This window comes from Convolutriloba macropyga, chromosome 9, assembly GCF_964194025.1.
Source record: "Convolutriloba macropyga chromosome 9, txConMacr16.3, whole genome shotgun sequence".
Lineage (NCBI taxonomy): Eukaryota > Metazoa > Xenacoelomorpha > Acoela > Convolutidae > Convolutriloba > Convolutriloba macropyga.
The window spans coordinates 46,938,748-46,952,945 of record NC_134476.1 but is presented as its reverse complement, the minus strand read 5'-3'; the positions used below and the strand labels follow the sequence as shown (position 1 = coordinate 46,952,945).

Genomic DNA, 14,198 nt, shown 5'->3' with positions numbered 1-14,198 from the left:
GATGTACTCCTCCATCCAATCAGAGACTGAGAAGACGCTATTCTCTTTTATATAGAGAGAACTCTACTAACTATAGTCAGTCTAATAGAGTAGTTGCACGATGTGCGTATCTCTGACTCCGGTGTTATTCTTTATAACCACCGTTAAAATTGAAATATATCTTCAATTTTTTACTGAGTCGGTTAGTCTGAGAGATATAGGTAAGCCTACTTCGCGCGTAGAAATAAGTAGCCCCAACTCTTTATACCTTAAGGCTGTGAAAGGAGCCCACCTCGGGTCTGCCTTAGAAGGCACTGAATTATAAAGGTTTCACGATCATTGTGAAGGTAGTTGCTAAATGCATGGTCACACGAGTATCAAACACTCAGTAGTATTTGAAATATGATTCGTGTACCACATGATCACGACGTTGTCTATCCTTCCTTTTTTGTCGTATCATGTCTCTTTTGTTCTCATTATTTCAAGTTTCAATTGCTTCGTTTACTTGTTTGGTTTCATGACATCAAAAAGTTACAACTCCATTCTCTTCTTATATGACTTTCAATAACCTTATCACATTACAAAGTGATTCACAATCAACAAAACAGGGCAAGCACGTTACACAATTTAATGGAGAAGTTAATACTGGGCATTAGCGACTAATTCTGTTTGAAGTTCGAATCACCTCTGATGATCTATGCAAAATGATTTTTTAATGTTGCGTTTGCAACAAGTTTGTCAAATTCTAGGACAGTGTGCTCTATGATCACTATCAATCCATAAACCACAGATACGGCAATTGTTGGGGGGAGTGTAGCCAGACTATTTGTTTAGTTACCCGTTCCAAGACGTTTATTTTCCCAATTTGTTCTTATTGCATCTTTCTCGTTTTTTGCAACCACAGATTGGAGTGGGAAAAGGGATTCTATCTTCACAATTTGGCTCAGATAGGATTGTCACAATTTTTGGACTTGGGCATAGAGGGGCGGATAAGTCTGTGATCTCCTTCGCCAGTAAATTGCGTTTTACGTGCGATCTCCAGTTTTCTCATGGGATGGGCGGCTTGGGTGTACACTTCCCTCGACAGGTTTCTATATGCCCACGGTTGTTCTGACATTTTCCATTTGCGAATGACTGCGACATGCCAATAACTATTCCTAGTTGAGTCGAATGGAAGATCAGGTATCGACTAACGGAAGAGTGTTTCAGCAGGAAAAAGAATCAAAATTTTTGAACGTCTGAATTTCACAATTGAAAGAAGAAGAATGATTTAACTATAGACATTCAAAGGAAGATACGTTAGTCTTTATGTATAGTGGTTACTAAAGTACAATGTCAACTTTAACATAGCAGTGTAGCAGTAGAAATACTGGATGTACTCCTCCATCCAATCAGAGACTGAGAAGACGCTATTCTCTTTTATATAGAGAGAACTCTACTAACTATAGTCAGTCTAATAGAGTAGTTGCACGATGTGCGTATCTCTGACTCCGGTGTTATTCTTTATAACCACCGTTAAAATTGAAATATATCTTCAATTTTTTACTGAGTCGGTTAGTCTGAGAGATATAGGTAAGCCTACTTCGCGCGTAGAAATAAGTAGCCCCAACTCTTTATACCTTAAGGCTGTGAAAGGAGCCCACCTCGGGTCTGCCTTAGAAGGCACTGAATTATAAAGGTTTCACGATCATTGTGAAGGTAGTTGCTAAATGCATGGTCACACGAGTATCAAACACTCAGTAGTATTTGAAATATGATTCGTGTACCACATGATCACGACGTTGTCTATCCTTCCTTTTTTGTCGTATCATGTCTCTTTTGTTCTCATTATTTCAAGTTTCAATTGCTTCGTTTACTTGTTTGGTTTCATGACATCAAAAAGTTACAACTCATTTCTCTTCTTACATGACTTTCAAAAACCTTATCACATTACAAAGTGATTCACAATCAACAAAACAGGGCAAGCACGTTACACAATTATATGGAGAAGTTAATACTGGGCATTAACATCCTCGGGGCCCAAAAACCTAACCCTAACCTTACGGGGGTTTGGGGTACACATGTTGCAGCTTAACGGCTGGTCTGGTTAAAGAACCTAAAGCTGTTTTTAGTTCGCAAGACCTAGCGGTTTTGTCGGGTCCGGTGAAAATCCTGGTGACACGTCCTAGTGGCCAAGTTCCCCTGGGAGTCCACTCCTCCAGCAGCCAAACCACATCGCCCACTTCCAGAGCAGCTTCTTTTGAAGTCCACTTTCGTCTCTGATTCAGCGTGGGGACGTACTCTTGAAGCAGTCGTTTCCAGATCTGTTGCAGGCGCTGTTTGACTTGGGTCCATGATGTCGACTTCAGACTGGCTGACTCTTGAAAGAGAAGTGTTGGCACATTCGCAAAGGGTCGTCCCAAGAGGAAATGATTAGGCGTGAGAGGATCGTCGTCCTTGTTGTCGCTCCTCACGTGAGTCAATGGCCTGGAGTTCACAAGACATTCCGCTTCCGTGACAATGGTTGAAAAAACATCAGGTGTCAATTTTGCGGAGCCAAGATTGATGAGGAGAACTCGTTTAACTACTTGGACGAGTCTCTCCCACACGCCACCAAAATGGGGTGCAGAAGGTGGGTTGAGTCTCCATTCTATGGACTGGTTGAGAAGGTTGTTTCTGATGAAATCGTGGTCCAGTTGAAGCGGCTGTCGTCGTAGTTGCTTACGGGATCCCAAGAAGTTTGTCGCATTGTCAGACATCAAAACTCGCGGCTGGCCGCGTCTTGAGATAAATCGTCTGATTGCTGTGATGCATTTGTCAGTTGACAAGTCTTCTGCTAGTTCCAGATGAATGGCTCGCGTGAAGAGGCACGTAAAGAGGCAGATGTATGTCTTTACTTCTTTGTCTCTATGCATTACTGCAAATGGTCCAAGATAACCCAACCCAACGTTTGTGAAGACTGCAGGCAAAGAACTGTCTTGAAACCTAACCTCTGGGAGGTCAGCCATTGGTGGCTGGAGGACTACTGCTTGAAACCTTCGACACTGGAAGCAGTTGAAAGCAAGGCTTCTAAGGCTTTCGCGAACTCCAATGATGTGACATCTTTGCTGGATGTAATTCCTGGTATACTCTACGCCGAGATGCATGCAAATTTCGTGAAATTTTTGAATAAAGAGTTTTACAATTGCTTCTTTTGAGTCCAAAATTATCGGGTGCTTTGCGTCAAAAGGCAAAGAGCTTCTTTTTGTCCTTCCACCGACGCGTAATATGCCATCTTTCACAAAAGCTGATAAGCACAACAGGCGGTCTTTCTTCTGCAGATCTTTTCCGTTTATAAGATCCTTAACAGTTCCAGAAAACGAGTTGAGCTGTGAAACTTGAAAGAGATGATTTCTGGCTTTATCAATGTCTTTCAAGGCTAGTGCTCTGCGTTCTTTTGTCTTTAGGTTATCTATGAACAAGAAAACTCTGACTGTTGCTCTCAAAAGTCTGGTCCATTTTGAAAATTTCTCAATGTTGAAAACAGGTTCTAGTGCTGAAGTCTGTTGCATCGAGTGCGTTGCTTCTTGAGGAGCAAAGAAGGAACGCCATTTTTTCTCAGGGTGCTTCAGAAACTCTGGTGGCGACAACCACAAGGAGTTAACGTCTTCTGGTAAAATTCCTCTAGATATGTGATCGGCCGGATTTATTTTACCAATTATGTGTCGCCAACAGCTGGTGTCCGTAAGGTTTCTAATCTCCTGAACGCGGTTGGCGATGAAAGTCTTAAGTTTTTCTTTTGAAATTATCCAGCCCAGAAGAGCACTACTGTCACTCCAGAAGATTGTCTCTTTGACTGGAACGGATAGGTGCTGAGCAACGAATTGCCAAAGACGACAGCCAAGGGCAGCTGCTTGTAATTCCAACTTTGGAATGCTTATTTGCTTTAGGGGCGCGACCTTAGAGCGCCCAATGACAAAGTTGGAGGAAGTTTCTTTGTCATTTGACGTTTTAATGTATATAACGGCACCGTATGCCAACTGTGATGCGTTGCAAAACAAATGTAGCTGATTGGTACCACTACTGATATCAAAATGTGATAAGCTGCGTGGCATTTGAATTTGTGGTGAATCAAGATACTTGTCAATCCAGTCCTGGATTTGTTGCCGTTTTGACGAAGAAAGCAAGTCGTCCCATGATAGGCCTTCTTTCCAGGTATCTTGCAAGATTATTTTCAGAGTAATTACGATGGGAGCTATTATCCCCAGTGGGTCAAACAGGCAAGCTATTAAGGACAACAGTTTGCGCAAAGTGTACTGGGAAGCGTCTTGATCTGTCTGCGACAATTTTTTATAAAAAATTATATCACTCGGGGAGTTCCACAGCAGTCCAAGAACTCGGTGGTCTTCAGTTTCACTTTCGATGTGTTCGGATTCTAGCATTTTCAAAGCTTTCGGCTCGTTGGTCACAAACTTTGTTAAAATGAAACCACCCTTCTGGAGAGTCGACTTTAGATCAGAGACACACAACTGAGCATCTTCAGTGCTTTGGAAGGAATGAACGAAATCATCCATATAAAAACTTTTGTTGACAAGGTCAATAATTTCCTGTCTTGGGGCAAAGTCTTGAGCAGTGCGTTGTAAGACAAATATTGCAGTTGCTGGTGAACAACGTGCACCGAATATAAGCCTTGTGTACTGATATTGCCTGATAGTTTGATCTGTTGGCCACAAGAAACAGAGACAAGATTGTTCTTCAGGGATTATGGCTATTTGCATAAACATAGCCTCTATATCAGCCATTACGGCGATTGGTTTTTCGCGGATGCGAAGTAAGATACCAATCAAATTGTTTATCAGATCGGGTCCAGGCAATAAATTTGTGTTTAACGATTGTCCTTTGAAAATTGAGGCGGCATTGGCTACTCGTCTTACTTTTCCTGGTTTGTTGGGGTTACAAACCGGATGGTGAGGGAGGTACCAGATTCTTTCTGGCTGCGGATTCTCAAAGACTACTGGCTTTACGTAACCTTTCTCGATGTCAGTTTGCAGGGTTGCATCGTATAGAACACTCAACTGATGATCTTTGGAGAGCCGACGTTGCAGGCTGCTTAGTTGGGCTTTCGCTACTGGATAATTGTTTTGTAATTGGACGTTACTCTTCCACAAAAGACCAATTTCGTATCTGGTACCGTTGTGACGAATTGTCTTCTCGAAAATGTCCAGAGCTAAATCGCTGTCTTTTGAATTTTTTTTGGGTTCCTCTGGTTCAGTAACGGCCTTGTCTATTTTCCAAAAACTGGTTACATAGTCGCACAGCGGTTTCTCGTCATGAAATGTTGAACATGTCAGAGCATTATCGAATGGTCTGTAGCTATGTGACAGAAGGTTTGTTTCCGCCTGATATGTTTCCTCTGCTTTGCGTTCCATTGGTCCCGTTATTGTCCAGCCTAAAAAGTTTCTGATAGCGAAAGGAGTTCCGGTCGGTCCTTGAAAAAATTTCCTTTCGAGAATGAACTGTGTCGCATCAACTCCTAACAAAAGCTGAATTTTGTTGTTGTTCAGATTTGGAAATTTGATATGTTGCAAATGAGAGTAGGTTGCGCAAGTCTCATTTAATTCTTGCACTGGTGCGTCGCTAAATTTACAGTTGTTAATGGAATGCACATAGGTCAATCTGAAGAGTGGTTCATCATCATTATACCTACCAATATCAAGGCGGACCAAATTCGCATTGATAACTGATTGGTCAAAGGCGTGCATGACATTCAAATCAAACTGAATTCCCTTTGGGGCATTGATAGCGTTTGCAGTTGTATCAAGTACATAAGAGATTGTACTGCCGTTGTCTAGTATGGCGTAGCATTCCACTTTTTCCTTGTTCTCGCCAAAAAGTGTAACCGGAATGACTTGCAGCTGATTGCGAGTTTTTGCTGGAAAGCCAGGGTTGTAGATTGGTGTATCAACTGTGCTTTTCATTTTTCTGTTCAACGGTTCGCACAGTGGGAGTTCAACATCTGTTATGTTTGTTGTTTCGGTTCTCTTTTTTTGTTTGTCGGGGTCATGCAACAAACTATGATGCTTTCCATTACAATGACGACAAACTACTTTTGATGCGCATTCTTTAGCAGAGTGGCTAGGGCTCAAGCAGTTAAAGCAGAGGGAGTGTTTTTTGACTTCCATGTTTCGTCTAGCCACATCAAATTTGTTGAACTGTTGGCATCGACCTTTTGATCAAGGGGGCATTTCGTTTTGACATTTTTTGTAGCGTTGGATGCAGTTGTACCCGCATACAGGTTTTGATTCCCTGAAAGACCAGATTGTTGATTGTTACTGCTTTGTTTTCTGCTGAAGTTATTGCCTGTGTGAAATGATTTTTGGTTATTTCTTCGATCATTGGGTCTATGGATCGAAGCCTAATTGTTGTGATACACTTATTCAATAGCAATCTTTGCTATTTAATAAGTAGTGTTTCAGTTAATTTGATCGACGAACCAGATTCTATTATTGGGTAGCCCTTGTCTACGAGGGGATTTTAGTGATCTGGTTTATGATAATAAATTGGTATCTAGCTCGGTTGTTCCCCTCAGACGAACAAATTTGGATTATCATCTACAGCTCTCATTGGTATTTGTCAGAGTGACTAAGCTGCCGTTTACAGTGGTAAACGGATTCATAGGTTTACAATTAGATTGAGACAATTATTTTCTAAGCTACCGTTTGCAGTGGTAAACGGCCTCTTAGGTGTACGATTAGTTGATAATAATTACCATGCCTACACGCGCTCAAACTGCTAAGGAGAATTTTACCGAAAAAGAAATCCACTGCAGTAACGAGGACTGTCCTGTTTTTTCTAAAGTCTCTGTTCCGAGCACCTATGAGTGCAGCAGACTTTTTTTCTGTGGCTTCTGCGTTGCAATGAAAGAGAACCATCCAAAAAGCTATGCTAACGTGTTGGTAGATAATCTCACGAAAGAGAACAAAGCTCGCTCTTGTATAGCTCGCGAAATCCGGCAAGAGCAAAGTGAACAAGATAACAAAAAGCTTAACCTGATTATCAAGGGCTCTGTTCCTTCCAATTCTCCAAACGATAGCATTTTAGTACAGAATCTTGCCCAAGAAATTGGAGTAGAACTCAACTCTGACGATTTTGATTCCCTACGCATCGGAAAGAAGAACGCTGAAAATAGCCGACAGCTTTCCTTGTTAAAGTTCAAGAGCGTTTTGAAACGCAAACAGTTTTTAGCAAAAGCGAAAAAATTGAAAGACTCTAAGTCTTACTCAAATTTACTTGTAGACCTAGACCTAACGAAATCTGAACGAGAAGCACAATATCAACTGCGCGTCGAAAAACGCAGCCTACAGCAGAAATACACTAACAAGAGCTTTGTGATCAGAAACGGAAGAGTGACTGAACGAGAATGACTACGAAAAGAAACGAGCAACTGCTTGGATCTAAAAGTTCTAATGTTCAACGTTCAAAGCTTAGTAATGTTGGAAAGACGCCTCAATTTGACTGAGCTACTGATAGCAAAACAACCCGACTTAATTGGAATTTTTGAGACCTGGCTTGATGTTTCGGTACCGGATCCGGCTGTGTTCTGTTGGCTTCCATACACTGTAATAGGACGGTTCAACAGGCCGGAAAGGCAGCACGGAGGACTCCTTTTAGCAATCAGTAATTCACTTTCCAATTCAATCGAGGTTTCAGATGCCCGAATTGAAGAACTTTTTATCAGTTGCTTGCTTAAATTTGAATCATCTTATCTAGGTTTAGTGCTTGTTTATCTACCTCCGAAAGGCTCCAAGTTTTATGTATCTATGTCGGAAGCCACAGAAAAGCTACGTTTTGTAATGACTAACTTCGAGAAAATGAGAGTGAGCAATTGTTCTGGAGAGTTGCATACAATTATTTTGGGTGACTTCAATTTCCCTTCTGTGAATTAGGACTGCATGAAGTCTTTTCGATCCGATGAGCAAATAATAATAGATTTTTTGGCTCAAGATTTCCTGATGGATCAAATTATCCGAAATCCAACTCATAAACACGGAAATATTCTAGACTTAGCCTTTGTCTCGCAAGCGGAGGCTTGGGACTACGAGCTGTTAAGTTCCAAACTTTCAGATCATACACCCGTCCTCTTGTCATACTCAGCAAAATATATTCCTTGCAATAACTTTTTATCAGAGTATTCGCCGAGCAGTTTTGACGAGACAGCATTCCTGCAATCTCTTAACATTGATAGCCGACTGCCAAACTCACCTATAATTGGGAACTCAAACCAATGCTTTTCTTCTCTCTGGTTATCCAACTTTCAGAATGCATTGTCCTCTTCCTTAGCGTTGAAGCGAAAAAAGAGGCGTTCTTTGCCCTTCTTTTCTTCATCCTTAACCGTTCATTATCTCAACAAGTTGGAGACTGCCAGGAGGCGGAAAGCCGGTGACTTAGCCATCAGAAAACTTGAAAATGAAGTTTCTCAGTTTATCGAACTCGACAAAGCTTCGTTTTTGAGTTCTGCTAAATTCTTGTCAACTAATGATGCGTTCATGTTATTGAAGCGCCTTAGTGGTAGACCTAGTCTACCAAATAAGGTATATTGGAAGGATACTGAAGCTGAAACAGTTCTCGACAAGGCTAACCTCTTCAATTCTTTCTTCAAATCAGTCTATTCCGAACTCTCAAACGGTTCTGTTGACTTCGTTCAAGAAACCACCTCGGATATTTTCCTGTCAGAAATTTGTTTCGACAGTCTTCAGCTATGCGAGTTTCCTAGGGATATTCCGACAGGTACTATTGCGGCTTGTGACGGTATTCCACCTTTTATTTACAGTTCTTGTTCCGAACTGCTTGCACCTTATGTTCACTCTCTCTTCAGCTTTATCTTACAAACAACTTGCTGGCCATTATTCTGGAAATGCGCTCATGTAACACCTATTCACAAGAAAGGATTAAAGTCCGACATAGAAAATTATCGCCCTATATCTATTCTGCCACGACTTTCCCTTGTATTTGAGGGAATAATTTTTAATTATTTATATTCGAAGATTCGACACAAAATTAATTCTAATCAGCACGGTTTCCAACAGGGTCATTCAACAATTACACAACTTGTTCTCTTCATAGACGAATTGTATGCCAATTTTGACAATAATTGGGAGCAAATTGTACTATATCTTGACTTCAGTAAAGCATTTGATACTGTCAATCATGCAACCCTTATTAGTAAACTGGCCTATGTTGGATTAGACCTCGAGTTTAGAAGCTTACTTAGATCATATTTGGCGGATAGAACGCAACGAGTTTGTATCGATGGAAACCTTTCTAACATTGTATCTATAGGTAGTGGTGTTCCCCAAGGAAGTGTTTTGGGACCACTGTTGTTTTTGGTTTATATAGAGGATATGCTGTCTCTTCCCAAAAATTCCAATTGTTACTGCTTTGCGGATGATACCAAGTTGGTGTGCTCTTCAACAAATGTTTTTTGTGACAGTCAGGAGGACATCAATCGATTATATAATTGGTCGAATTCTAACAGCTTGAAGTTCAATGCATCAAAATGTTCTTATATCCATATTTCAAAAAAAACTACTGGTGATTTGTTCTTAAACAACGAAAAACTGCGGAAAGTTGAATCAACGACCGATCGTGGCATTGAAGTTACTAGCTGTCTAAGATGGGACTTTCACATTCGATCAAAGCTAAACAAAGCAAAACAGAACTTCAATTACCTCAGACACAATGTCCCATACAGTTTGCGAAGAAAGTGAAATTCAACCTGTATTCGGCTTGTGTTTTGTCTGTGTTACTGTATGGTTCTCCTGCCTGGCATGCCGGTCTAACTCATTTGCGATTACTCGAGAAGTTTAACGAAAAATGTTTGCGTTGGTGTTTTGGTAAAAAGAGCTATAGTGATTTATTGTTGGCTGCTGATACGACTCCCATTGCATACCAGCTTCTAAACATTGATCTGAAACTTTTTGCTACCATTGCTACAGGAAAGAGTTGTATTACGTTCGAAAATTTTTTCATTCTTAAGAAGAACAACAGATCTTTACGCAGCGAGAACAAACAGTACCTGGTTTCTAAATACCCACGCAAATCGGTCACTTAAACATCATTTTTTAACAGAGTAGCTCTTTTGGTCAACGATTTTAACGATTCTAGTGATATAAACATTTTATTTCCCCCTGCAAATATTAAATCGCTCTTAAAGGGTTTCTTCGTCAGTCTACGTGATTTAAAATACGATATATCAAAAACCTGTACATGGTCAATCAAATGTCGCTGTGCCGTTTGCAGGTGTTGAACGTATATTAGATTATTTCCTTTAATTCATATTTTTTCTTTTACTGCTACCTTCTGTAAAGATCTTTTCTAGTACTGTCAAAAATCCTTCAATGGTAAATTCAAGTCTTTTACTACTACTACTACTACTACTACTACTACTACTACTACTACTACTACTACTACTACTACTACTACTACTACTACTACTACTACTACTACTATGTTGATTGTTGGAGTTGCTGTACCCGTTTGCTGAGAACTGATTTCTTTTTGAGCTGTTAGAAGCCGTAGGATTGTTTCTTCGGATGTTTGCTTGAAATCCATTGTTGTTGTTTTGTGGAATGGTTTCCTGTAATTGCTCGCAGGCGCGAGAGTGTCGGTCCATCCATTCCGAGAACTCCAAAATTCCCGGGTTTTGAATATTGTTGTCAATGGTGTGCTCACTCCATTTCATTTTGAGCGAATTTGGGAGTTTATCACGTGCTAATTTAAGTAGATATGTTGCACTCAAGTCAGCGTTGAAGCCATGGGCTAGAAATGTTTGAACTATTTTCCGCAGGAGTGCTGCATAGCTAATTAGAGCTCTATGATCATTGGTTTGGGGACGCTGCCAGGCTTCTAGTTCTTGAGTAAGTGCAGAAACCACATTCTGTGGATTTCCAAAGCGTCTATTTAATTCGTTTAGTGCATCATTGTAAAAATTTGGATAGCACAGAAAACCTGATATACATTCCTTGGCAGGCCCCATGACAAACGATTGCAAGTAGCTCATTCTTTCAGTGTTTGTTATATCAGGGTTATTGTGTATTATAGATGTGAACATGCAGCTCCATTCGTTCCACTTTAAAGGATCACCATCATACTTTTGTATGCGAAGGTCAGGCAGCTTTACAGACCGATGCGGATTTCGAAACCGGTAATTAAACTGACCCTGATCTGTATTAGAGTTCCAACTTATTGTAGTTGGTAATTGATTTGCAAAGACCGGGTGGTTTTGCTGAGACACAGAACCTGGTAGTCCGTAGTTAACAGGCGCTTGAACATATTGATAGCTGGTTGCCACTGATTACATGATGATGACATTGACCATGATGTAGGGTTATAGTAAGGTCTCGACGAACACGCAACTGACTTTTATTGGGGGTTTAACATAGTATTTTGAACTGCGTCAGGTCCATGAACAAAACTTGTAATGCATGTTGGCAAATTGTGGATGTTCGTCATTTTTTCAGAAAAGCAATGTGGTCCACTCTCAAGAGATCTTTGTAATGTTGCGTCGTGATTGACAGTTGTACTGGTTATTGCAGTTTGCTGTGAAGTAGGGCTCTGTATGACAATGTTTGGAATTTCAATTTGTTCGTGTAGTCTACTTCTGAAGACTGGTTGGGAGTTTTTCTGCTGATTTGGAGCTGTTATTGAAATTTGAACTATAGAAGTTTCGGAACTTTCAGCTAAATATGATTCAGTATTTGAAGATTCGTCATCGGTCGGCTCACTATATGAATTCTAGTTGTCTCAGCATTGGTGAGCTCCCTTGAATTTCTTCCGTTTGTCTCAACTACTGTCGAGGCTGTTGTTCGGTTGCTTTGAGTAGAGGCTGCACTGTTTGGACGCGAAGTAAGAGTTCGGCGGAGCATTTCGTGTCTCTTCACTTTTTGCGCTACTTCCATCTTTAATCGAATGAGTTGATCAGCTTCTGCCAAAGGACCTTCAGCGTTCTGATTGTCTGATTCTGTTAACTCATCAACTATATTTTCGATTTCTCCCATAAGACGTTTGAACTCTTCATGCGTTAAAGAAACAATTTCTATTTCAGTGTTACTACTTATTTGAGCCTCTATCTCATTTTTCAATTCCTCGATTGTATTTAGCCTCCTATAGAAGAGCCGTATAGTGCCGGCGACTGACTGTTTTCGTCCTTTCATTTTCCTGTTAAACGCTTGAGTATCGAGCTAATTGATGGTTAAGTAGCTATAGGAACACGCAGTTACAGACAATGTGTTTGAGTGCAAGGATTGTGGGCAGTGGCACAAATAAGTGTGGATGAGTATGGTATGGGGTACCTACTCGTGCTGGTGAAGGCAGCTGTTGTGTGGAAGTGCGTTGGTGCACTGCTGGTTGAGCTATGACACGTCTAAGTGTTAAGGAGTATCTTATGTAGTACCTACTGGAGCTGGCGATGACAGCTGGGGTGATGGAGTGCGTTGGCGCACGGCTGATGGAGCTATGACACGACTAAGTGTCAATAAAGTCAGTAAGAGGCGCCTAATGGAGCTGGCGATGGCAGCTGGGGTGATGGAGTGGTTGGCGCACGGCTGATGAAGCTATGGCACAACTAAGTGTCAAAAAGTCAGTAAGAGGCACCTACTGGAGCTGGCGATGGCAGCTGGGGTGATAGAGTGCGTTGGCGCACGGCTGATGGAGCTATGACACGACTAAGTGTCAATAAAGTCAGTAGGAGGTGCCTACTGGAGCTGGCGATGGTAGCTGGGGTGATGGAGTGCGTTGGCGCACGGCTGATGGAGCTATGACACGACTAAGTGTCAATGAAATCAGTAGGAGGTGCCCACTGGAGCTGGCGATGGCAGCTGGGGTGAAGGAGTGCGTTGGCGCACGGCTGATGGAGCTATGACACGACTAAGTGTCAATAAAGTCAGTAGGAGGTGCCCACTGGAGCTGGCGATGGCAGCTGGGGTGAAGGAGTGCGTTGGCGCACGGCTGATGGAGCTATGACACGACTAAGTGTCAATGAAGTCAGTAGGAGCTGCCTACTGGAGCTGGCGATGGCAGCTGGGTTGATGGGGTGCGTTGGCGCACGGCTGATGGAGCTATGACACGACTAAGTGTCAATGAAGTCAGTAGGAGGTGCCTACTGGAGCTGGCAATGGCAGCTGGGGTGATGGAGTGCGTTGGCGCACGGCTGATGGAGCTATGACACGGCTAAGTGTCAATGAAATCAGTATGAGGTGCCCACTGGAGCTGGCGATGGCAGCTGGGGTGAAGGAGTGCGTTGGTGCACTGCTGGTTGAGCTATGACACGTCTAAGTGTCAAGGAGTATCTTATGTAGTACCTACTGGAGCTGGCGATGGCAGCTGGGGTGATGGAGTGCGTTGGCGCACGGCTGATGGAGCTATGACACGACTAAGCGTCAATAAAGTCAGTAAGAGGCGCCTAATGGAGCTGGCGATGGCAGCTGGGGTGATGGAGTGGTTGGCGCACGGCTGATGAAGCTATGGCACAACTAAGTGTCAAAAAGTCAGTAAGAGGCACCTACTGGAGCTGGCGATGGTAGCTGGGGTGATAGAGTGCGTTGGCGCACGGCTGATGGATCTATGACACGACTAAGTGTCAATAAAGTCAGTAGGAGGTGCCTACTGGAGCTGGCGATGGCAGCTGGGGTGATGGAGTGCGTTGGCGCACGGCTGATGGAGCTATGACACGACTAAGTGTCAATGAAATCAGTAGGAGGTGCCCACTGGAGCTGGCCATGGCAGCTGGGGTGAAGGAGTGCGTTGGCGCACGGCTGAAGGAGCTATGACACGACTAAGTGTCAATAAAGTCAGTAGGAGGTGCCTACTGGAGCTGGCGATGGCAGCTGGGGTGATGGAGTGCGTTGGTGCACGGCTGATGGAGCTATGACACGACTAAGTGTCAATGAAATCAGTAGGAGGTGCCCACTGGAGCTGGCCATGGCAGCTGGGGTGAAGGAGTGCGTTGGCGCACGGCTGATGGAGCTATGACACGGCTAAGTGTCAATGAAATCAGTAGGAGGTGCCCACTGGAGCTGGCGATGGCAGCTGGGGTGAAGGAGCGCGTTGGTGCACTGCTGGTTGAGCTATGACACGACTAAGTGTCAATAAAGTCAGTAGGAGGTGCCTACTGGAGCTGGCGATGGCAGCTGGGGTGAAGGAGTGCGTTGGCGCACGGCTGATGGAGCTATGACACGACTAAGTGTCAATAAAGTCAGTAGGAG

General features: G+C 42.6%; 2 protein-coding genes across 2 annotated transcripts in view; both read right to left on the bottom strand.

The window, feature by feature from the left end:
* Positions 1–6,403, bottom strand: part of LOC142345813 (T-complex protein 1 subunit gamma-like) — a 345,715-nt gene extending 339,312 nt beyond the window's left edge. Inside the window, exon 1 of the mRNA XM_075398186.1 lies at positions 6,393–6,403. The gene's annotated coding sequence lies outside the window, so the exon portion shown is untranslated. The remainder of the gene's footprint in view (positions 1–6,392) is intronic.
* On the bottom strand, positions 2,019–5,915 carry LOC142346243 (uncharacterized). Its single transcript, XM_075398757.1, has one exon. It carries the CDS (start codon positions 5,913–5,915, stop codon positions 2,019–2,021), a length of 3,897 nt encoding a protein of 1,298 aa, XP_075254872.1.
* Positions 6,404–14,198: the final 7,795 nt, after the last annotated feature.

Excerpts from the sequence above, each read along its gene's own strand:
- LOC142346243 (XM_075398757.1), bottom strand. The coding sequence starts at position 5,915 with ATGAAAAGCACAGTTGATACACCAATCTACAACCCTGGCTTTCCAGCA.